This window comes from Radiomyces spectabilis (genome assembly GCF_025331425.1).
Source record: "Radiomyces spectabilis strain NRRL 2753 chromosome Unknown BYT42scaffold_12, whole genome shotgun sequence".
In the NCBI taxonomy this organism is placed as follows: Eukaryota; Fungi; Mucoromycota; class Mucoromycetes; order Mucorales; family Radiomycetaceae; genus Radiomyces; species Radiomyces spectabilis.
Window position 1 is genome coordinate 1,181,503 of NW_026251937.1, and position 23,642 is coordinate 1,205,144.

Here is a 23,642-nt window from a genome sequence, read left to right on the forward strand (position 1 = left end):
AATGTCGGTTAACATGAACATGCAAAAAAGTGAGATTTTGCATCTCCCCGCTACTATTATCCAATGATCCACTGTGTTCGTATAAAACTCAATTGTGTGTCAACATTATGATACATTATTGTATGCACTGTGTGCTAGGCTAGCGTCACCTTGCCAGCTAATAGGCCGCATTCTATCGTCCTCGCTGAGCTAAGCGTAAACGATGCTCGAGATACAGCCACATGGCGAATGCATGTATTATCACAACGTGCACATAAACCGCTCAAGTTCAGCAACATAAAATACAAGTCATTCCCTTCGGTTTACAGTAAGAATGTACAGCTAAATCGTGAATGCAAAACGAATGAGGTGGATGGAGCACCCACACACAAAAAATAGGCCTTCACGATCGCTTCATTAGCGGACCATCGGTCATGGGAAACTTTGATGTCAAAAACTAGTCAAACCGCTAGTATGAAGCCAAGGTTGAAACAGTGGCGCAAGAATGGGTCTAAAGCATGAATGCCAAATGCAGGCTACGCTGTTTGAATTGGGTGGTCTTTTTTTGGTGCCCTAAAGGCGGAGATAGAGACCGGGGATCTGACCTCGTGCTGATTTCTCTTTTTTCTTTTCGTCTCTCTCTTCTTTTTTTCAACTTGCAGAAACAGTAAAACTACTTATTGTTCATCTTCATCCCTTGATTCACCTTTTTCCTTCTCTAACCTCATCTCGCCAAAAAAGCAAAAAAAAGGTTCGTTTCCCTCATCTTTTCTCTGTACACTTCCTGCTGCTCCATAACAACTCCATGGGCGTTGCGCTGCCGTAGTACCATATACTCTCCTTCCCTTTTAGTGTTCTTGCGGAAAGCCCATGGTGCTCTTGCGTTTGGCACTGGCTTTTTTTTCTGGGAACATAAAGACTCGTATATGATCGATATATCTCTGTCAAGAGAAACCGCCCGTTTGCAGTGTCTTTTGGTGTTCCTGATCCACTTTTTTATATATTCCTTTTCCATTCTTTGAGCGGGTGTACTTATCGAGAAACTGCTTTTTCATTTCAGGATAAATGAGCGAAATCAGAAGAAAGCTTGTCATTGTCGGTGACGGTGCGTGCGGCAAAACCTGTTTATTGATTGTTTTTTCGAGAGGCACGTTCCCACACGTAAGTCCAAGATGGAATGATCATGCTACTATGGAGATGAAAAAAAATGGGCTGGATGGCATGGCATGGCGGAGTTCCCGAAAAAGCGAAAAGAGGCGCAGGCAATAAATGGGTTTGGTGATTATTTTTTTATTCATATTGGCAACCGTCTTAGGAATACATTCCTACTGTCTTTGAAAACTATGTGGCCGACGTGGAAGTGGACGGCAAGAAAGTGGAACTGGCACTCTGGGATACAGCAGGTAAAAACCTCTTTCCATCTTTTTTATATTGAGGACGAAAATGTCAGCCATCCAACCATAATGAATACCTTATCTGTAGGACAGGAGGATTACGATCGACTTCGCCCCTTATCTTACCCCGATTCCCATGTGATACTTATTTGTTTTGCCGTCGACTCGCCCGATTCTCTGGATAACGTACAAGAAAAGGTTTGTTAATTATTTTGAAAGTCTTTTTTTCTTTTTTCGTCTTATTGTGCATGGCCATGTTAACCGGGTCATCATTAGTGGATCTCCGAAGTGTTGCATTTCTGTCAAGGTCTGCCCATCATTCTAGTCGCATGCAAGAAAGATTTACGCAACGACCCGCAAAAGATTGAAGAGTTGCGACGAACTTCTCAGCGACCGGTCACTTATGAGGAGGTATGTATTGAAGGTTTACAGCATATCTCGCATTCGATTTCATGTTATTTATTCGCTGTCAACAAAAAAAAAAAAAATGATGCAGGGTTTGGCTGTTGCGCAGAAAATCGGTGCTTACAAATATTTGGAGTGTTCTGCGAAAAACAATGATGGTGTCCGTGAAGTGTTTGAGCACGCTACACGCGCCGCCCTGATCGCCAACAAGGGAAGCGGTAAAGGCAAGAAGAAGTGCTGTATCCTGTAATCGCATATCCATGATTTCTCTCCGTCGTTGTTTCTTATGTTTGTTGGAAGCACCGGTTTTTCCCTAGTTTTGTTGTTGTTGTCGTTGCCCAAATACCACTTGTTGTCTTTTTTGCTCTTTTGACAAATACAAATATTTTTATGTTTTGATCCCTTAGCCGCCTTTTACCCGTCCTTGGCACAATTTAATTGAAAAAAAAAAATTCGGCAAAACTTAAAAAAGTTGGTTAATAAAATGATGTTGAAAGCAAATTTGAGTTCTCCGAAGAGAGTTAAAAAAAAAAGCTAATGCCGCCGGCAGTATGTAAAAAACAAGCGCCGGCGGCATGCCTCTGACAGCCGAATCAAAGCTAAAAAGACATATGTAAAAAATTGGGTCATCAGAAAAACGAAGATCACACTTCTTTGTTTTTTACCTTTGTTTTCATTATAATATGCCGCCCTACACCATCACTTCATGGGCATTGTACAGAATATCTACCATTGATTACATATCAGCCTTAACTGAGTGGTTCGGTATGGCATAATATTGGAACAGCCTGACTGTTGAGCATAATACATTAACTTTTCCAAACAGAAGCTCCAAGGTCGTCCGTTTAGTGCGAAAACAATTGGTAGTTGTGGTCGTCTTCAGTGGAGTACAGGTAATTAAAGCAAATATACTTGATAAAAAGTAAGCAATGATATATCTTGTGAATAGCAAAGGATAAATGTGGAAGCACTTGGAATAGATGCTCGAGGGTGAAAAGAAATAGAAGGAAGAAGCGTCATATTTTATGGACATGAAAAGAGGCGATATTGCCGGAAACTGTTCCTGGTTCTCTGCCATGTCTCGCCTCTCATTCGTAAAAAAAATGCGGCATCGTCCCATTGAAACAACTGTGTGAGACAGGTTTCAGGTACGTCAAATGTCTACATAGGCGTTGTTTCCTGACATAACTGAAATTGACCGATTACTTGAGACATACTGTATGTAACAATCTAAATACATCGACACCTACGGTGTCCACATAACAAATGGGACATCAAAGTGACTTGCCGCTAAAAGCGGATTATTTACACGGTAGCTTGAACGCTGTAGATTTATGACCGCAGTTCCGTCAGACATGTGAATTTTTGTGAAGATATAAACCATATGCCATCATAATTGTGGGAGCGAGCAATCAGTGCTGCATAAACAAAGTACTCGTTTTCTCTTTCTTTCTGCACAAAAATTGTGTTTTATTACAGTACCACTTATGTACCTGTCTTCTTATTAAGTCTGTCCTTCTTGAATGAAATTGGTTGGCTCTGCGTATTGCCTGATATTTTTTTCCACCCATTTCAATTTCTTCCCCAACTACCTAGTATCCTGTCCTATCTAGCCATATCTAGCATTAATGTCAACAGAGCTACAATTTGAAGAGTACTCATTGATTGAAAAACGTAATCAATCTACCAACGATTTGGAAGCTGTTGTAAACGAAGTTGCTCGCCAATACCTCTTTGCAGTCTCGACAAAGAACATCAACAAGCGTTCATGTCATTGCAATGTGTCGCGGGCGGTGTCTTCCGTAATCGTTAATGAGGAATCACGCAGACGTGTCCGCACTGACTTTCGAATATCTCTGGAATGTAAAACCTATCGTTATGCTGAGAGCAGTTATTGGACCACCTGCAAGATACACGACGAGCATAACAAGCGTTTTTTTTTTCTAATGCCTGTGTTTATCATCAGCACCGTTCGCCGTCTCACGAAAAGCAAGATCTTGTGGAAGTGTCGTCGACATCAACTTGGCCTACCGTTGCGCGAGGTGTCATGTGTGTCACGCGCACTCGACGAGATTTGGTGCCGGACAGTTGCGCCGGACTGTCGTGTCCTTTATAATGCAACCGTATTTTTTTGCTGCCATTTCTTCTTTATTAGTTTCCCCTGTGTATCAAGCAGTCGAAAACAATTGCGCACAATTTGGACGCTTGAATGAAAAATGTCTTCGAGCGCACGCTAATCGGATACATAAAATCTCGGTTACCGTCCTACTCATTGAAGGTTTTTTAAAGCATTATCAGTTGACACCAACATCTGGCCCAATGAGGGAGGAAAATTCATTTGCGTAATTTGCAAAAAAAGGATCGCCATATAGCGAATGCTTTCTCCGTCACTTACAAGTTCATGGCATTCCTAAAGACACCGCGGCAATCCCAGAAGAAATACGCGACGAGACGACGAAGGCGGAAATGAGCTTGTTGACCACACCTGACAAGGGACCTCGATGGGTATCCTAATCGTGACGCTCCACCGATTTGCTCGAGTTGTAAAAAACCGCAAGCCTGCTCGAGCTTTCCATTGTCCCAATCATAAACTGAGAAGCAGCAGTTGCTTCAGCACCTAATGGGGAACCACTCCACGGCTTGCTGAAAAATCCGAATCGTCTTACGCCCGTTCACAAATTCATGCCCACCAAACCTGGATGTAACTGAGACGAATCGGTTCTCCTGCCAACTCAAAGCACGCTTCCACAGAGATGTTACACTGTCCGCAATGGGTGCGCAGGGAAATCCAACGAGAAATGCCAACAGAAGCTATTGATCGCTCAACTGGATCAGCTCCACCCTTTAATCTACCTGGACGAGCGGCATACAGGACACAATTGGCTTGACATTCCTCGACGCTTTCTGGTATTGTGTCCTCCCAATGACCAGATTTTCACCCGCGGTTCCAAGCGATCATGTCGGCAAAACGTCGTCATTCGGACACTCACCGATTACTCAAACGTTCTGATGGAAATCGCCCTGTGCCCATCAAGGAATAGTGTTACCTTGCTCTTAATGCGACCTTACAAATGATGTTCTGCCGCAAACCTTTGTTCTTGATGGGAACGGCCAACTGCCGTCGACTCTATATCGCCCCATCGCAACAAGTCATCGGGCATCCATTTCAGCGCGCGATTACGCAGAGATGAACGATGACATTAGCACCATTCTGGACACCGATTGGGCGCGGCGACCATGGATGCGTGCCATCTGTACACGTGTGATGGAAGGTCTAATTCTCAATGGATGCCCAGGTCTCCTGTTAAAATGCGCGGAAGTGTACTGTACAGTCGTTTCCCTACCTGCGTCCATCATGAACCGAGAAAAGGCAAGAGGAATCAACCTTTGACGAGCACGTTACCGCAGGCTGGGAGACGATATCCGAACATTCAGCTTTTTATCGTGAAAGAAGACAATAGCACCAAGCTCGAACTGGGCACCAAAACCATGAAGGTACTTTTTACCTCTTCCATCCGCATTGACGCGGACCAACCTGCAGCAATGAATCCGTCAAGCACCAATGTATTCGCCGTTACCAAGGGTACCGTCATATTCATCCGACGAACATTCGTTGATCGGTATGGCGATTTGCGATCTAAAGACTTCAATGGTCTGGACATAATTGAAGTGTACCCTTTCGACGACTTTGCCCAACTGCGGCAGGTCCGCTCCAATTGTCAAAAGCCTCCACATATCTTCTTTCTCGATAGTGCTCGTCTTTCACGAACGATCTCCGAACTGGCCCAACGACGATTGGACGTTTGCCGACCAAGGCACTGGTACTTCAAAGGAGTCCGATGCAAAGATCGCTTCAAGCTTATTCCAGGCAGGTGCCACATCCGTTTGGGACAACGGGGAGAACGGCTCTGGTGTGCTTGAAGATGCTAAAAACAAATATAAGGCAAAATGGCGAATAACATGGGAAAGATTGTCGACCTATACGACGCTAATACCTCAGCTTATCGCCGTCAGATATTTGACTTCAATGCGATTTACCAGGTGCTTACGCATTAAAGAAACACTTACTTAAAATAAAAAATCTTTCACTAATACAAAAAAAAAAAAAAAAATTAACACTTACACATGTCCGCCACCCAAAGCATCTATCCACCCCATCTCCGAGATCGATGGTTTCAATAAGTTCATATTTTTTGTTTATGCTTTTCACCATTGCTTTTGCATATTCCAGCTTATCAATACTGTATGTTTAGGATATCCACGTGGATCGATTTCCAGGCACGCAGACTGATGTCTAATCTAATTTTTTCATTAGAGGCACCAGCTTCACAAGCTGATCACAGATCGAAACAGCCGCAACGGCTTTAGAAGATTTACATGACATTTGTCTGTTTATCTGATAACCAATGACCATCTTTTTAGGGATATAAAAATAGTAACTTGTTGCCCACCGCAGGAAACTGAAGCCTGAGGTCTCAGATCGAATGGTGGCACAACAGAGACTCGTCGATAGGAGGCGCGAACCGAACACTGAATAACGTCTTTTTCCGACTTAAAATAAGCACGGTTAACGGCTGTTGAACGGTACATTTTTGATTGAAATTGCTTCATGTGAGGTACCAGTATGACAGAAATTCAAGCTGTTATAATTCAAAACGAGTACCATTAAACTCCTACGCCTCCCGCTGGTCCCACAGATATTTGCATGCTTTGCAAGCAATTCGTCATCGTTCCAGAAATAGTATGGACAAACACAGAATTTAGAGTTATCTGCCATTGAACCCGGTGGCCCGCGTTTTGAATCTATCACACACAAAGATAATCGACATGATCGTTTTCTGAGCGGCTCGCAGATGAGGTGAGGGTGTGATGGTATTACAACAATATTTACAATTTGGATGAACGAGAGAAACAATGACGGGATCAAAGATCAATGGTGGGCTTGGGTTTGAATTTCTTAACAGCTCGTTCAGCAGCACGGAATAAAAGTTGCTGACCATACAATGTGTATACATCGGTACTAGCATCAATTTCCATCTTGAACACATTGCCTGCTTTGGGTACGTCTAAGTAAGCAAGGTATTAATACGTGCGCTGCTTACACGCTCTTCGCAGGTTCATAAGATAATCCTTACTCTTTAAACGATTCTCCTTTGTAATCAATCTAAACAGATGGAGCGTTTCTTGCAAAACAATTCCGCGAGTGCCAACCAAGGAAGGGTTATTACTTTTGATGACTGTGCGGCACAAGAAACAAAAAAATAGTCAGATCTCACGCTTGAAAGAAATTACTTCTCGGTAAAGGAGGCTTACCAGTGAAGATGGCCCCATGAAAGTCCGCCTTGACGAGTTTCTGTGGAAATTGGGCGGATCCGTGGTCGTATACTTCTTTCATATAACCTTGCCAGAGTCGATGCAACGGTTCAAATAAAGTGTAGGACCGTACTTCGGAAGGGATATCGTAAACGCCCAGGTTTCGCCGCTCACGAGCCGTCAGTCGAACCACCTTCTTCTTTTTCTTCTTTTCCTTTTTTTGCTTTTGCTCTTCGGTTAGCGTGGTATTATCGATATGCACCACTTTCATCTTTTCCACCACTTGTGAAGCGTTCGACCCTGACGGAATAAATTCTTCTAATAATCCTTTGACACCGGCCTATTCATCTGTGTTAATCATCCATTCTCATCATTCACGAGTTCTCGATCAATAAAATAATCGCACCTCCGATTTGCTCGCATTCTTCGCAACGCCGCTCAATGTAGCATAAGGATTTTCCGCTATGATAATGATTTTTTGTAAGTCCACATTGATTTGGATAAATGTGTTGCAAGTGTGCCAACCTTTGTTCATGACGGGATTCTCTTTATGAGATTAGAAAAGCTCAAGAGAAAGATTATGCTGAACAACAAGCCTTTATTTGAAAAAGCAGTCATTTTGAAAATTTCCCCATGGCCACCTCATTTTCATCCATGACACATGCGGGATAAAAAGATAAAAGGCCAATTTATCCAGCAATGGCCCAATTAGCAACGTATGAAAATCCTGCAAACTCTTGTTGTTCCTCTGGTAACAGCATGGCATTTACGGGGGTCAGGATCGGGATTTCTCGCGTAAATTCTTCATCAAAATTTGACGTGTCAGCGCGACCGTTCACCGTTGGCAGGAAAGGCGGGGTGACCTGTTTCGTCAACATCTCTTCCCAGTTGATACCTGAAAAGAAGGGATGGGCCTTTACTTCGGCCGCATCGGCTTTACCAGCCCCTAATCGTTTGGATGGATCACGCTCAAGTAGCTATGATATATGCAAAACCGTGTGTCAATATGAGAGAAGCTCCATTGGGCTCATTGCTATTTTTAACCTTACCTTTTGACAGACAGATACAGAATTTCGAGACATATTAATTGGATACAGAATCTCATCTTCCAGAACAGCGTCGAAAATTTCTTCTTCGTCCTCGCCCTTAAACGGTGACTATTTTATGTTATAGTTGGCTTTAGCATTAGTTTTTAGAGGGCATCAGGAATGCTTCTCAATTTTACCTGACCCAGCAACATCTCATACAGCAATACGCCAAATGCCCACCAATCCACAGCTCGTCCGTAACGTTGTTCGAGCAAAATTTCTGGAGCCATGAATTCCGGGGTACCGCAAAAGGTGTTGGTCGTATTGTTAAATCCCATGTTTTCCTTGCATAATCCATAATCGGCCAGTTTGATGTGACCATCAAGACATAACATGATGTTATCAAGCTTGAGATCACGATAGATGATCCCTTGTTTATGGAAGTATTCCAAAGCCAGCAGCACTTCACAAGCATAGAATCTAACGAAATTAAAGCGTGAATAAGCTTGCTTTGTGACCACTCTCAAGAGGGGTTTCTTTACCGTGCTCGTTTTTCAGAAAATTGCTCCCGCTGGATATGCATCATAAGGTCACCACCACTAACATATTCCATCACAAAGTATATTCGCGTTTCTGTTTGGAAGGTAGAATGCAAATTGATAAGGAAAGGATGCCGTTCTCTGCTCGCCGCCAAAAACACACGTTTCTCAGATCGCGTGCTGCTCACAAAAATGTTAGTTTCAATCACACCACAAAAGAAAACAGGAAGAAATAAAGTACACGGTACCTTGCCACTTCATCGTTATCCAGAACAAAACGCTTTTTAAGAATCTTGATTGCATAAAGCTCGTTTGTATATTTTTCTTCGGCCAGCATGACCTGTGACGAAAAAGGATAAAAAAATAAAACAATTAATGGTCAGATCACAGACCCGCAACACGAAACGTACCTTTCCAAAGTTGCCTTTACCCAACACGGCCAGAAAGTTGAAATCGTCTAGACCCACTTTACGGTTCACTTGCACCGGAGAAGTCTGTCATCCATCCTTAGCCATCAAATCACTGAAACCTGTTTCGCGTAGTTTGTTACCTTTAGGATAGAACTAATATTACTTGTTGGGAAAGAAGACCGCAACGCTGGAACCTCTGAAGATGCGCCACTGAAGAGACCGGACAGAGACTGGAACGATGGGAGATCATGCGCTAATGATAGCGGACGCGTGTATTTCGAGTTTAGCCTCGGTGACGTAGGAGTGGATATGGACGATTGCGGTGAAGGACCGCTGATGTCACTACTTTCTTGGATGCCTGACCCTGCGTCCATATTTGATGACTGGCCATGTAGCGATAACTGGGCAAAGCTGTCAGGATGGAATGTTCTTCTTCTGCTAGCCGCCTTCATTTCGCTCAACATAAGATTCGCCTTTTCCATTGACATGCCGCAAAAGTCAGGTACAAAGCGTGCACACTTCTTATGACAGGTCACACCACATTCTTTGATAGATCAAATGCAAAGGTGCACAAAGGATTTAGTTTTCGTTTTCTCATGTCCTCCAATTGATGGAAACAGCCTCTTACCGTGACACCGCTGTGCTCCACGGAAACCGAGCGGGAGCATGTATCCACAATGGCAGCACCAATGCGCTCCAATAATGGTAAGCGGTTCAAAACGATGAGGGATGCGGTGTTTCAGCTCTTCGCCATCCTACATTATCCCATTTAAACCAAAAGTGTCAGTGCACATTCAATTTTTAATTTCTGCAGGAATCACTTACCGATTTGGTCGAAGGTCGTGATATGCATCGTGTGACAACACGTGTGTAACACTTTTTATGACATGCCAATCCACAATCTGTCCGATCATGGATGAGTTTCTTTTTTTTTGCAGAATTCCCAAGCCACCGATCCTTCTGTTTTTGCCTACCTTCACACTGGAATACAAGGTTGGTCATGAAGTCGCTGCAAAGAGCACAACGCATGATGTGATAGAACCGTCGCGCAACAAATTGATGGCCATTCATTTCAAACACTTCTCCCTTTCGTTCACGCACCGCGCCTGCTCTACCAAGTTTATCCATGGCGCGTTTGTTTACATTTTCACGTACTGTGGGCAACAACCAGGATCAGTCTTAAACATGCAAAGAAAAGAAGAAAGGATCAGGCACTTACCGAAATTCATTGTCAGCAGTATGCGTCCCACAGGTTCCACGTCAAACCATGCCGTGATACCTTCGTCGGATACGTTATAGGTAGTAGTGACTCCTTTGTCATCGTGTTCATATACACTGGCTTGACTTGACGCCATGTGGGAGGAGGCACTGTTGGTGGAGGCTGTACCTTGTTGTGCTACATCGGCGGGCACCCAATTGGCATCGATGTGCTCCAGGGTTAATTTCTGCTTGCGGAGACATTCGGTGATATCGGATATTTTTAGCCACAAAAGGCCGATCGGCAAGGTACGATCGCCCGACTGATCGTAAATCAGCAATTCGACCTCGGTCGCTTTATCCACATGCATTTGGAATAGTTCGCCCCATTTGTCATTTTTTGAAGGCCTTGTACGGCAGTGAACATTGCCATCCACTTTCACCATGACCACGGTTTGAGGGGCGCGGAACATGCGGGTCGGTGCATGAGCTAATTCACGAGCTTCTGTTATTTTCAGTCGAAGTTTGCCCGTGACAGGTCGATGAACTCCTGGTTGGCCTCGTAAGGGACGTGCAGCTAGAGTAAAAGATGACGATGAGACGCGCAAATTAAACCATGATTTTGCAACATACAGTCATATTTACCTATCAAATCCGCTTGGCCATCCATTTCTTCCTCCATATCTTCTTCGCCAATGTACAGATTCTTGTATTTTCGTACGGCAGCATTCAACAGGGCCATTTTCTCTTTGCTTTCACATTTTTTCTCCTGAAGTTCTATTTTCCTTTTCTTGTCGGCTGCTGCTGTCGAGTTGGTATGTTCAAGGGTTTGCGACAGATTCTTGATGCCGGCTTGCACTTTTCTTTCTACATCCACTTTGTATTCCAAATCATGAAGTTTCAGTGACACCTTCGCACGATTGATAGGCGTATCAGCTTTTAAAAGATCTAGTGAATGGGCAAGTGGGGTGAATTTGGGCGGTTCTCTCTTTTTTTTTGGATAGGATCACATTCATTCCCCATGTTTTTACCTAGGTTGATGTACTTTTTCTTTTCTATAGGAAGATCGGAAAATGAGTGTGGTGCGTATAGGCTATTTGCCCTGGGTTGTGCGTCATCCGGGGTCCGTGGGTTGGTGGTGAGGAGCTGAGATATTTGGCTGGCGGCGGATAGAGAAGGTGTGTTCATGGAGGAAGTGCGACTTTGACCGTCTTCTAGGCCAACCGGTTCCGCCCCGTCGGTTGGCTTGCTGGATCCCTGCTTTGGAACAGATAATCGATGCTCTTTACTCTTGAGCCGTTGCAGCTCTTCAGAAAAGTAATCAATGTAACGTTGAGATTCTCTTATTTGGGTATCACACTGTTGCTGAGCGTTCCGGTCTTCCAGTATTCGACGCAGTTGAAGCGCTTTATCGCGCATATGAATATTTTGCTCGATTTTCGCTACCAGTTCCCTGATTTGCGCACTTCTCTCCTACAGTGTAATAAAGTAAAGAGAATTGGAATCAGTCCAAACTGTGCTACCATGGCGGTATTCCCAAAAAAAAAGTGGCCATTCGCATAAATGGAGTTGACAAGGACCCAAATTTTGTCCATCTCCAATTACAGCGCCCCGTTTCGAAAAAAGTGATTGTAAGAAGTTTTCAGCCGCCCATTCACATGAAATGTGAAAAGAATAATTACCTCCATGATGGAATGTGTAGAAAAAAAAAGGGACTGAAAGTGGTTCTTGAAAACCTGCTGTCGTTTGAGGGCAGCCCTGCATGCGGAGCTTCAATATCCGGGATCAAAAACGAACCAAAAAGTTATAAAAAGTGTTCTGCGAAGAATCACATTCACGAATATGGCGTGATTAAAGCAACTTGTTCGCAATAGAAGCTGCTACTTTAATTCACCTACTCTTGTATATAAATGGGTTGGTCTTGCATATTTTTTGCATGTCATTGTTCAAGTAATCACCCTTCCTTTGAATTCAGAAGCTACAACTCGTTTTACTATCTCCACTTTTGCCACGGGAAGGGTCATAGATGTGAAATAGCCTGCACAAATTAGGAAGTAAGTGCACCAGCTGTTCTTGATTTGATGCGAGCAACAATGCAATGGCCCAAAAAATTCGCTAGACCGATCCTGGTCGCTTCATGGTATGGATATGATCGGTCATCAGTCCACCATTGTATTTCAGATATGAATTAGTGACAGTTTGACTCATCAATAATGGAATACATGTGATGTCATTATTATTTTTACAGAATTAACCATTTCTCTAAAATTTGCCAAATGCTTTCCAAAAGAAAACAACTGCATCAAATTACTTGAATGACTGTTCAAGTAACCATTGTTGTCGCCTGTCACTTATGACTTCTTAAAAGAAAACCTCGAATTTTTTCCATATTTACACTTATTTTCTAGTCAGAAATTTTACGCATGTGTCTGCAGCTTCAATGCAAAGAAAAGGATGATCCCGCATCGCTTCACTTCACGCTGTCAAAGGGGGTTTTGCTAAATGCACATGGAGTTTGCACATAAAAAATAATAATTGGTCATTCAATTTAAAACTCAACTCGAATTGACTCACCAAAACCCAGACCTGACCTGGTTTGGACTAGGAGGCTAGTTGACGAGGCCTTCGTTGTCAAGCGCAGCTTGTGCTCTTCGTTGCAGGGAAGCCGGTCTTGACTCGATCTGGTAACCCAGAGCTGATATACGCCATAAGAATGCGTCTCATATTAATGGCAGCATTGATATCTCTGTTCCAAATCTAGAATAACCAAGGATGTAGTCATTATATTGTCAAAGTATCCGGACCTCCTTGCTAGGCCAGTTTATCCTTTAAATGATCCAGCATATCTAATTGACCAGCTGCCACCCCTGCTCGTTGCCTTCGACGCTATGTGCGATCGCCCGAAATCCACAGCTCCCATCCGCTTCAAGACTGAACACCGAAGAGATTGACTTGTGACTGATGGATGAGTGTACTACGTTGAAAGGACCACCTGCCGTGACCACTTACTTTGCAAAAGGAAGTTGTGAAGAAGCGTTTTCTGGCATTACTGCAGAGGTTGTCAGCTGAGGAGAAGAACTGCAATAATCAAAATATATTAGTACATTCTCGTATAGATAAAAGCATTACTTATTCAACAGTTGATGCCTATAGTTCTTTATCTCTGCGTGTTCAGCCTCTTTTCTTCAATTCCAGAATGTTTCAATTCTCTTTGGTGAAAGTCGTCCCCTTTTTTTTCTCTCAACTACAATATTAACAATGGAAATTCAGATAAGTTAACCATAACTGTTCATACAGCATACCATCGACACTTAATTTCTTTGGAGAGGGATTAAGTTTTTCTTCTTCTAAGGATTATGCGATTGCGGTATTGGTCTAAGCGGTGGATCTGAGTCACGTCTTCAGAAGAATTCACAATTTGTTCTATGTTGTATATCTTTTACGTGACATTTCTTCTAAATGGTGCCAGCAGGTCGTCTATACTGTTACTGCTTTCAATAACCGTGTCGTGTACACTGTTTGTGACAATCCTTGCGCAGGGTACGAATGCCAACATTGTGGAATGAGTTGGATAGAGAATCGGTCGCTTCGTGGGACTGTGTGCCTGCTTCATGCCTATACACAGTGTTTTCTGTAACTAAGTTGAGGGTTAACAAAGAAACATTGTGCCATAGTTGCGATACTACAGTTCATGCCCGAAAAGTAGAACACTCTCACAATGCTCATGTCTCTGCAGTCACCACATACAATAGACCATCTGCAACAACAAACCCAACAATTACATATTATGATGTATGGTTGTCAATTCGTCAAGTAAGGACAAGTTTTATTCTCGAGTCATCAGCATGCATGTTCCAAAAAAGATGATGCATGCTGATATATGAAGCTCGAGCCTGTTTTTCCAGATGACTGGAGTGTGTGTAATAATTATCCTTTGATCTCTGTTTAAATGCTGTGTACTTTTGACAGCATTGAGTTGCCAATTTTGCTTGTAAGGGGTCGTATAAACTGTCATATAGCATCGCCTAGTCATCTGTCGTATTCATTCATCCTTTGGAACCGGTTTTTATATAAGGAAGATCGGGAATTGTAATTCTACTAGGATCACGTTTTTCCTTCAAATGAAAAAGGAAGTTGTTCTCTCCGAGAAACAAGCTCGTGACAAGGTTTGACGATTGAAACCAATTGAGGTGCAGTGATTTACTTGTTCATATATAATGTCAGGTACCTTGAATAAGTCATCCAACAGTCTCGCCATCCCGATAATATAACCTATACGACATAAACAAAACATGCAGATGACAGATCTGCAAAAGAGGCATAAAGAAAAACGAGACAATGAATTGATTGACTGCTTTTACACCAAATGCTTCAATCTATTCAGGAAAAAGGATATAATAGAAAGAATCTAGTCAGAGCAAAACTCTAGAAAACAAAACCAATTCTTGATAAAACGTTTTCATTTGTCGTTTGAATCAGCAACCAACTCAATACCATCACAAGAAATATGAACCGCCCAAGCTCAAGCCGTGATGAAGATCAACTAGAACCACTTTCGCGAACCCGTTTTGGTGTCGCACTTCTCGATGGGAAATCCCAACCTCAAATGGTGAGAAAATGCAAACTCTCTTCGCTTCTCACGAACACCTTCAACTTTTTGAGAGTAAGTCATTCAATTGTTATCCCAACATAAATTATCCTAACTTATGTTGCACTGCAAGAATGATATTCGACAATTAGCCGAATGTTACGCTATTCTGGCCAATCTGCACATTCGACGATGAACAAACCAGGAGTTCCAGAGTTTTCCGCCTTTGGACCGTCCCACTTTTTGGTACAATTGTATTCGTGTGGTTATGCAGCCCAATGCAAACTGAAGAGTTGTTCGGGTAGGCTAATCAGACAGTACACTTTCCTTTCATTTCAATGAAAATTTATCTTGGTTCTTAGCCTTTGGATACCTGGTATGCCGATCTGGAAGCACTTTCTTCAACTTCTACCGACCGTGCCGAGTCAATCCAGAGAACGGACAAGGTAGAAAACAACGATGGACCGAAATCTATTTACATAATGCTTAACACATATGATGTAGATTATTATACTCCTCCGCAATGGCGTGAAGTGTTTGGTGAACTTGGTCACTTATATGCTGGAAAGATAATAGCAAGTAAGCATGGTCGTCCTTTTGTCATCCCATATTTACATGATCTCCTGAATTATAATATTTTCATAGGTAAGCTTCGACATTTCAAAGAAAGCTTGCCTGTCTTCATGATCAGAGTATGGAAAGCATTTTTTATCTGGTGCAAAGATGAGCTGTACGTTACCCTTCCCAAAGGGCCAAAACACTAGGTAAGAACAACGATCACATCAAAATGATATAATATAGCTCGTAGTAAATATAACCACATTAATAGCATCAGCAATGGTAAAAAGCATCCAGAACTATGACACTTTTTCTTCGAACAATTTTGAGGGCGTTGCTCAGCGGGCCATTGTTGGCATCGCACATTTCTACGAGTAAGCATTTTCCCTGACTTGTTGACACTCTGAAAATAACATTTGATTAGTTCTTTCCTGTTAGAGTACACGCTTCGATTTGGTACTGCGACCTCGGAAGAAATCGAGGAAGGAGTTGGTCATTTCGCCCCGGAGATAGCCACGTTCTTCCAGTGGCTATATCACAGAGGCGCATAACTGAACGCGAAGTCTTGTAGTTTGCTCGCAATTGGCAGCCTGCAGAGAGATACAGTTAGGTCAGCATTAAAAATTATCGTTTAAACAAACAGTATTGCCAAACTTACACAGAGCAGGTCGTTATCGAGTAAAGTGATCTTGGTGGAGGTAAAACAGAAGCTCTTCAAGCCGGTTCATCATATTTGTTTTTGACGAATGTAATTAAAATGTCCAGAACAGGTAATCTACAAGCATGCGCTTATGATGGATACAGCCAGTGCATGGAATTCTCACGCTCGTCGACCCAGAGATTTTACCATTTTTTATGTGGTGTCTTGTTTGCTCGGGTATAAATAGACATACAAACTTGTCCTCTTTGTCTTCATATCTCATCTTTCTTTTTATTTCTCTTTCTCAAACATTCCACCCTTCTCATCACAAGGTCGCTTTCGACCACAAAGGCAGCGTTAGTGCAAACAGACGATGTAAATTCTTTCGAGTTCTCTGGGAAATCTTTCGGGGTTGCCGTTATTGACGATGTGGAGGCCGTTTTGCGCCATGAACGACGTAGTTGACCTACTTCATGTTGCCAAAAAATGACGCGGCTAGGTAGACAGCAATTATAGGCAATAAACAGAGTGGCCTCTCACGTTTGCTGTCGGGTTCCATTTTTACACTTTTCAACCATGCTATGACCTCTGCTTTTTACAGCAAGCATCACTCCACGGGCTTGAAGATCGACGGAGCGGGCTATGCGGTCAAACCAGCAAGCGTGCGGATGTGGGTGTCAAGACGGCCGCATGGTACTACGTGGCATACCATCCCAATGAACGGTGCCGCGATTACAGTTTCGAAGGCAGGTTCTTCACTTTTCCTTGGGTTGTATATGACTACTTATGTGATTTGGCCAGCAAGAATGGACATCGCGTTCCCGCGGAAGATCAGACCCAGCCGATAGACGATTTCGTTATTAAAGAAATGCAGAGGAAGTACGCCCGCGTCAAGCGCCCAATCCATTTATCCGTCCACGTCAGTGATTCTGAGGAAGATGATGAAGAATATGATGATGATGACACCGATGCGAGCAGCGAAGAAAGCGAAGAAGAAGAAGAAGAAGAAGAAGAAATAGTGGAGACTATGTCTTCTGTCGTACTTGCTATGATAAAATAATGTATTCCACATACATATATTTCTCTTTCATCGCATTATGTGCATTTCCATGAACATCACATCCTCAGAACGTCCGCAGTTCAAATATACCGAGTTGCACCATACTCAAATCCTAATCAGTGAAGAGAACCTCATGACCATCTTTATTTAGGGAATGACCTTTGAAATAAAACAATCGTTCCTTAAAAAATCAATGCGATTCACATTCACAAAAATTCACCGTCTTCTTGTGAAGCAAAAGTCACAAAGACAACCGTATCCTCTTGCCATTGGTCCACAGTACGTTCTACGGGAATATCTACAGGATAAACGATTTCTTATAATACAATCAATTCAAATACTTTAACTATTCATCATAAACTATATAAGCAGACTAAAATGAAGAATTGATCTGGGACTTTTTTCCCTTCTCTTGTTTCTCAGTAAATCCGAGTCTCAAAAGATTCCACGTTTTCTCTGTCTTCCCATTTATTTTCAAGGTTGAAAAAGGAGAAACGCTCGAAGAATGAGCGCAGGCCAGAGGGTGCAGCCATAGTCGCATTTGGGGATGCAGACCTGAAGCCCATGAAAAACATGCCCCAGTTCCAATCAAGGTACGGCACGATGGTGAAATGATATACTCAAGAAATACATTGCTCATGGAAAAGTTACCAGGGTTTTCGCAAGGTTCTTGCACTTTTATATTAGTACTCTCGGCAAAAATACTGTAAAAACTTTTTACAACATTGAACAGCACTGATGCACCTCAACGCCTTCAAGCTTTATGGTTTATGATTTCTTACTGTGCTTTAATTGCATGCAACACTTACAACATTGCTATTGCCACTTATAGTGAGCAGCAAAGCATCTTGTTTGTACCATTTTTCTCTCTTACTTCATCCGTTCATCCGATTATCCTTCAGCTCACGTCAAGTCATTTTCATCTGGTGACTATAAAAACAGACACAGAACCATGCCCCCGCCACTATTCATCGCTCATGAAGACATATGTAAAATATAAAGCTTCTATGATCTAGCCGATTATAAGCTCCTGTTCATATAATTTGTAAGCGTTGCCCACTAAAATTGATCTATAACCTCTCGAGTAACATAATATATCATAGCTGTTTTTGAGAATAAAAAATAATTCAAAGCAATACTGTCACTGTCAGGTCCGATTATGCATACGAGCACGGGGACCTAACAAGAGACTAGTGGCGGGGCTTGCACCGCCGAGCGCAATAAATGCGCGGTAAGGTCGTTGCAAGGCGACCGTTCGAGAATCGAGTCGTTACCCTGACTGGATGTACCGCTTAAGATGCGTCGAATATTGATACCAGCATTGATATCGCGATCCAGATCTGACAAGCAGACTGAATATCGATGTTTCAGAAAGATTACAAATGATGATTGACTTACCAGCGGATTTCAGATATCGTTTTCTGACACACATGGGGGACACAGTCGAACCGGGTAAACGATGCTTTGCCATCCGCGACCTATACCAAGTTGTATTGATATGGCCTGAAAGAATCCAAGAACTTTTGTTAGTAAGCTTACCTGCAGGTCTTCTTGCTGGACATTCCGAACTGTAGCCGAGTACATTGCCTTCGTCATTCATGCAACGTTGTCTCAGCCTTCTATCGACGCCTCTCAATCTCTTCTTCTTCTTCCTAATATATTGTTGGCCAATGCATACGTAAGCATTGATAAGTGACGTGAACTTACTTGAGATTACAGACGCGAAGACGTTGTTCATCTCGCACATCAACTGTCGTGGAATCACATCGACTGCAAACTTTGCTAGTCAGATATTCATCGACGCAAATCACGAGCGCTTTCTGTGCCAGCACGCGAGGAAATCCCTAACGTTGATGTTCAACTTTGTTTTGTAATGCATTACCTTGATTGGTATGGGAGGATTTCCCTTCTTGGGTCGCAAGTCTGCATCGCCAAACGCGACAATCACCGGTCCAGCGGGCCGCTCTTCGTTCCTCCGGGCTGCTCTGCGGCTTTGACGACGTTGTCTCGTGGAATTCTTGTGCACCCACTGTTGAGACTACTAAACTTAAAGGTTAGTATTTTTTCGTTTACACAACAGTACGGTAAACTTACAATTCTTGATTCAGCAACCTATCCCAACAATGTGTCTGCCACCTTGTGCAAAACCATTTTTCTTTGTGACCCCAATCAGGCACGCGTTTCACGATGCTTGTATTGGCAGTTGAATGCATGTAAACTATTTATACTTGCTATTAGTATGAAAATGGCGTCCTATTTTTTTTGTCATGCAATTTACCGCTGATGCACCCGAGATAACGTTCGAAGATAATTTTGAAATTCGGGCACTGTCGCAACAACCGAGGAAGTACGCCCAAGTTCTTCGTAAACTTCGTCCATGTTTGCGGTCCTCCGCTTCTTCAGCTCTATCTGCTGGGCCCAAGTAAACATGCTGCTTCTCCTAATACACAATGAAGGCAAAGTTCAATAATTATATTTTACATGACGATTGATGTACTTACTGATACTGGGCGTTGCTCACGGAATCCACATGTCTTTGCCTTTCATCAACATCATGCAGATTTTCATCTGTATCGACAACGGTGATAACTGACCGCAAACCTATATTCGATTGTATTAAGCTCACTTTTTGTACTAAGATTATCTTAGTAAAAAGGATTCCCTTTATTACCTGGATCAATGCCAATAATGCGCGCTGTCGGGGGTCCAAACCGGTGGGTTCTTTTCCCAGATGGTAGATCCCACGGGTCCACGTGGACATATCCGGCTCGTGTAGGAAAAGTTGAAACTCTTTTCTTCGTTTGGGGGTACGGAACTGATAGCATACGCAAATCAGTATAAATCATCATACAGGTTACTAGTGGAAACCTACCTCTGTCCCAGCATTTGCAAAATTTGACCGCCACCATGACCCCGTCAGTTTCGATACTGTTAAAGATTTGGGTATGTTTGCCTTCAGAAGCTATAATAATACCATTCTTTAAGTGTTGCTCATGTATAAAGGTCATACTTTACTTACGCGTTCCAATGTTTTCTTCACATAGCCGTCAAGGGCACAGCTTACCCAACGCAAAGATTTCCTCCCACAAGCTTTCTTTGAACAGGTCATTTTTTATCAGACGTTTAAACTCCGTTAAGGTGATGAAATGCTCCTGATTTCATTCTCGAATCAAGCTCGTTTGAATACCTTTGAACATAAATGACGTTTCAATACATAGCATATATGATTTTGCGAGCATTTTTTGGGCTTACTTGAGAGCTCTTGGAACATTGTGTCCCAAAATCCATGCTTCAAGTAGAAAATGATATAAGCCAGTCCCGTGGATAGACACATAAGCTAGGATATAAAATATAATATGAGTATCGTCATGTGCTTGCAATGGAGAAACATACCAATCTGGTGGGAAGCCATGGGGATAAATGCCCACATTCTTCCCTCATAGAGACTGGTTCGGGCTAGGAGCCAGGCAGAGAATCAGAGAAGACTGGAGACATGGCGGGAATCGACACGTTCTGGAATTTGATCGGCTGTTGCGCTGCCAAATGACTGATTAAATTCATGAAGCATCTCCCCATGGAATTGGCAAATTTATTCAATATCTCCCGCTACGCCTTCCCAGTTCGCCGCGTTGAATTCTTCATAATGAAGCACTTTGGAAACCGCGTCCTTTCCTACAATGTAATTGTAAGATGGTGTATGACCAAAAATTTAGATTGGTTTACCCAATGCTTTCGCAGTGCGCGGAAGTTGGACTTGATGCCGGCTGACAAACGACCTCAGAAAGGCCTCCCAGGTACGAACCATGTACTTTTGGAAGTTGCCTCCCAGGTGTAAGATTGCATCTGTGAATATCATTCGTTAAATCGAATCTAGACCCATTGAAGTATATGCATTACTTACTGGTGTGGACTTTGGTGGCATAATCATCTGCAACGTCTAAGAAAACTGGTTGCCATTGCGGGTAGTCGTAACCTGTAGATGTGCGTTAACCTTATGAAGGATATTTATTAGCTGGTAGCAGAACGAACCTCGAGTTACTGGCAAAAATGAATTCTCAAACGTGTGCCACAAGTCTAATCCCCATTGCACTTCTTGTCTAATATTCGGGGCCTAGAAAGTCGTCAGTAATTAGTTTGGAAGCCGAGTGTTGAATAATTTTTCATACCGGGACTCCATCGCGGCAGCGTGCGGCCGCCAACATGAAACATTTTCTATAGAACAGTTTATTATGAAGAGGGGGACACTCAAAAGAGAAGCGATCGTTGGCCCATCGTAGAGCGTGAAGCAGGGCGAGATTACTCGCGTCTCTTCGTAATACAGCATAATCCTCTGCCAATGTCCTGAAAAGTTTCTAGATAAATAGTTATTGAGTCTCAATTATCCAAGTAACGTACAATGTAAAAAAAAAAAAAAAAAAAAAAAAAAAAAAAAAAAAAAACAAAGCTTACCCTTAGTGAATTATAGGCAGGGTTTAAACTAGTTGACAACTTAATTTTGCGAACTGTCATATATTTGAGATCCCGGGTCGACAGGGGTGTATATTGCCTTTCGGCGGCGTTCATGATGAGATTGTGTGAAGAAGTAGAAAATAGAGTGCTATCATCTATTGGATGAACAGAGAAGTGTAAAAGAAAAAAAAAAGTTAAAATGTTGAAAAGAGGAGGTAAAAGAAAAAAGGAAGAGAAGGCGAACTTTTTAAATAAGATGGCTCACATGCAGTATGACTACTGTTTCGGCTTGCCTGGTGACCATCAATGTTTTAGCTCAGCAGATCAATTTCAAAGAACACAATAAGTAGCCAGAGTTCAGTCTGCTCTGTAGCTTATCTACATCCGATAATCCTATCCAATATATCCACGCACAAACGATTATTTTCATGGAATGAAAATGAATACCCATATTGTAATGACAGAGGCCGCCGCAGACAGTGACGGAAATCGACCCCAACAATGTAGTTTGACGCGACGGATCCTATGAAGAGTACACCGAACCGGCTCATTGGGACAATCAAGATATGTTCAAAACCAGATCCGGTAAGCGCCTTATTGTTTTAGTAGTTGTGGTATATCCACTATTTGTCGTATCATCCATCCTAAACTGGTGTTCCGAAACAAGAAAGGTCAAGATTAAGACGAGTTTCCATTCTGGGTGAGCTTCTCTATTAGAACACTGATTGAGCCTCTTCATCCACAACTTGGATCTGTCACTGAGATCACTTAAACGGGTCATGCTCGCATCTCACAGCATGTAGATCCTTCCAAATACATCTTATAACCGAGGACTGCTCACTGATATATAGTTATTATTCCGATCCGACTCAAGGCTAAAGTATAAACAAGCAGGTCACATTAATCGAAATAAAGAGATCAAACAGTCTCAAAGGATTCTCTTGTCTCATTTTTGTTCTAAATTCTCTCATACTGTATATCACAGTAGTTTCTGACATAGCTGGTGCGTGGTCCTTTTTTGAGGACGCAAGTCCGGTTTCATATGAAGTCAGTCTTGAAGAGATCAGTTATCTCTATGCGAAGCAACGAATACAGGCCGTTGCCCAATACGAACACCGAAAATTATGAGCAACGTTCGGATATTACATCCGTCGAGTCGATCTATTTCTCATGAATCAAATCCATCGTTCACGAACATATGCACCTTTTCCCAAGACACGCTAAACAATAGTCACAAACACGTTCATAGTGGCTGGTAGGTAGGCATGTCACGGGTGGTTGTATTCTCCCCGCGGTACTGGAATCGCTGCAATGATAATGTTATTACTAGTGCTGAGGGCTATTGGGCCAAGCATATACCTGCGTTTGAGCCAGGAACATCATTTTTCACAGGTCCTGCGATATGGATATTAAAATAGGTTCCCAAAACAGAAAGTATACATTCCCTTCAATTCATCACAACTCAAATGTGATGAATTCGATAACAAAGCTGAGATTCGCATCATTCAACTGATTCCCGGAGTGATCATCATAAAATAGATGGAAAGGCGAATATTGGTGGCTTTGTGGTCAAGAATCTGTGGAAAACCATAATGTATCCCTGCATTTATCATCCCATTCTGTTATGATGATCTGCACAAATAATAGGGTAAGCAGCCTTGCTTTTTTTGGTCAACCACCAGGAATTCTTTTGGGTGATCAGAGAGATTTGCTACCGCAAGATTTTGGTTAACCAAAAAAACAAAAACAAAAAAACAAAAAACAAGTGTTTGGTAGCCAGCCATATTTCGTGACAAAAAGATAACTTACCGAAGCGATTTTCTTTTTTTTGTGTAGGATCACTGGTTTTTACTTGGTCAGGCTATTCAGACGGTGCAGATCAAGAGCCATATATCTCACAAAGAACGAGTACGATCAAGCTATACCATATCTATAACTCGGAGTAAGTATGATAGCCAGCCATATTTCGTGACAATAACTTATCAAAGTGGTTTCTTTTTTTTTACTTGGTCAGGCCATTTCAATCGGTGCAGATCAAGAAATCATACATCTCAAAAGGAATAAAAGTAAATCGTATTCATT

General features: G+C 42.4%; 8 protein-coding genes across 8 annotated transcripts; 3 read left to right on the plus strand and 5 right to left on the minus strand.

Annotated features, from left to right (window-relative positions):
- Positions 1-1,044: 1,044 nt before the first annotated feature.
- Positions 1,045-2,028, plus strand: BYT42DRAFT_502211 (GTP-binding protein rhoA; the record flags this gene model as incomplete). Its single annotated transcript, XM_051564816.1, has 5 exons — positions 1,045-1,140; positions 1,295-1,382; positions 1,462-1,571; positions 1,650-1,784; positions 1,870-2,028. The coding sequence occupies 5 exons, from the start codon at positions 1,045-1,047 to the stop codon at positions 2,026-2,028; spliced, it is 588 nt and encodes a 195-aa protein (XP_051420309.1).
- A 3,059-nt stretch (positions 2,029-5,087) lies between these two features.
- Positions 5,088-5,699, plus strand: BYT42DRAFT_617247 (uncharacterized protein; the record flags this gene model as incomplete). The annotated part of the gene is made up of 1 exon (XM_051572163.1): positions 5,088-5,699. The coding sequence occupies one exon, from the start codon at positions 5,088-5,090 to the stop codon at positions 5,697-5,699; it is 612 nt and encodes a 203-aa protein (XP_051420310.1).
- A 1,002-nt stretch (positions 5,700-6,701) lies between these two features.
- BYT42DRAFT_617248 (Rof/RNase P-like protein) lies at positions 6,702-7,626 on the minus strand (the record flags this gene model as incomplete). The annotated part of the gene is made up of 5 exons (XM_051572164.1): positions 6,702-6,844; positions 6,914-7,015; positions 7,092-7,431; positions 7,498-7,553; positions 7,617-7,626. The coding sequence occupies 5 exons, from the start codon at positions 7,624-7,626 to the stop codon at positions 6,702-6,704; spliced, it is 651 nt and encodes a 216-aa protein (XP_051420311.1).
- A 154-nt stretch (positions 7,627-7,780) lies between these two features.
- BYT42DRAFT_617249 (kinase-like domain-containing protein) lies at positions 7,781-11,684 on the minus strand (the record flags this gene model as incomplete). Its single annotated transcript, XM_051572165.1, has 13 exons — positions 7,781-8,068; positions 8,141-8,248; positions 8,317-8,599; positions 8,662-8,838; positions 8,907-8,998; positions 9,069-9,152; positions 9,209-9,612; positions 9,697-9,823; positions 9,894-9,970; positions 10,043-10,222; positions 10,288-10,842; positions 10,911-11,213; positions 11,297-11,684. The coding sequence occupies 13 exons, from the start codon at positions 11,682-11,684 to the stop codon at positions 7,781-7,783; spliced, it is 3,066 nt and encodes a 1,021-aa protein (XP_051420312.1).
- A 1,212-nt stretch (positions 11,685-12,896) lies between these two features.
- BYT42DRAFT_548944 (uncharacterized protein) lies at positions 12,897-13,821 on the minus strand (the record flags this gene model as incomplete). The annotated part of the gene is made up of 4 exons (XM_051566042.1): positions 12,897-13,022; positions 13,070-13,091; positions 13,275-13,343; positions 13,709-13,821. The coding sequence occupies 4 exons, from the start codon at positions 13,819-13,821 to the stop codon at positions 12,897-12,899; spliced, it is 330 nt and encodes a 109-aa protein (XP_051420313.1).
- A 1,224-nt stretch (positions 13,822-15,045) lies between these two features.
- BYT42DRAFT_617250 (uncharacterized protein) lies at positions 15,046-17,111 on the plus strand (the record flags this gene model as incomplete). Its single annotated transcript, XM_051572166.1, has 5 exons — positions 15,046-15,154; positions 15,216-15,299; positions 15,358-15,432; positions 15,499-15,545; positions 16,653-17,111. The coding sequence occupies 5 exons, from the start codon at positions 15,046-15,048 to the stop codon at positions 17,109-17,111; spliced, it is 774 nt and encodes a 257-aa protein (XP_051420314.1).
- Positions 17,112-18,290: 1,179 nt separating this feature from the next.
- On the minus strand, positions 18,291-20,523 carry BYT42DRAFT_617251 (uncharacterized protein; the record flags this gene model as incomplete). Its single annotated transcript, XM_051572167.1, has 13 exons — positions 18,291-18,463; positions 18,542-18,589; positions 18,651-18,763; positions 18,819-18,955; positions 18,994-19,149; positions 19,206-19,223; positions 19,390-19,551; positions 19,633-19,712; positions 19,783-19,926; positions 19,984-20,073; positions 20,176-20,201; positions 20,364-20,448; positions 20,505-20,523. The coding sequence occupies 13 exons, from the start codon at positions 20,521-20,523 to the stop codon at positions 18,291-18,293; spliced, it is 1,251 nt and encodes a 416-aa protein (XP_051420315.1).
- Positions 20,524-20,700: 177 nt separating this feature from the next.
- On the minus strand, positions 20,701-21,674 carry BYT42DRAFT_617252 (uncharacterized protein; the record flags this gene model as incomplete). The annotated part of the gene is made up of 6 exons (XM_051572168.1): positions 20,701-20,783; positions 20,835-20,954; positions 21,013-21,084; positions 21,141-21,222; positions 21,278-21,463; positions 21,561-21,674. 6 exons carry the CDS (start codon positions 21,672-21,674, stop codon positions 20,701-20,703), a joined length of 657 nt encoding a protein of 218 aa, XP_051420316.1.
- Positions 21,675-23,642: the final 1,968 nt, after the last annotated feature.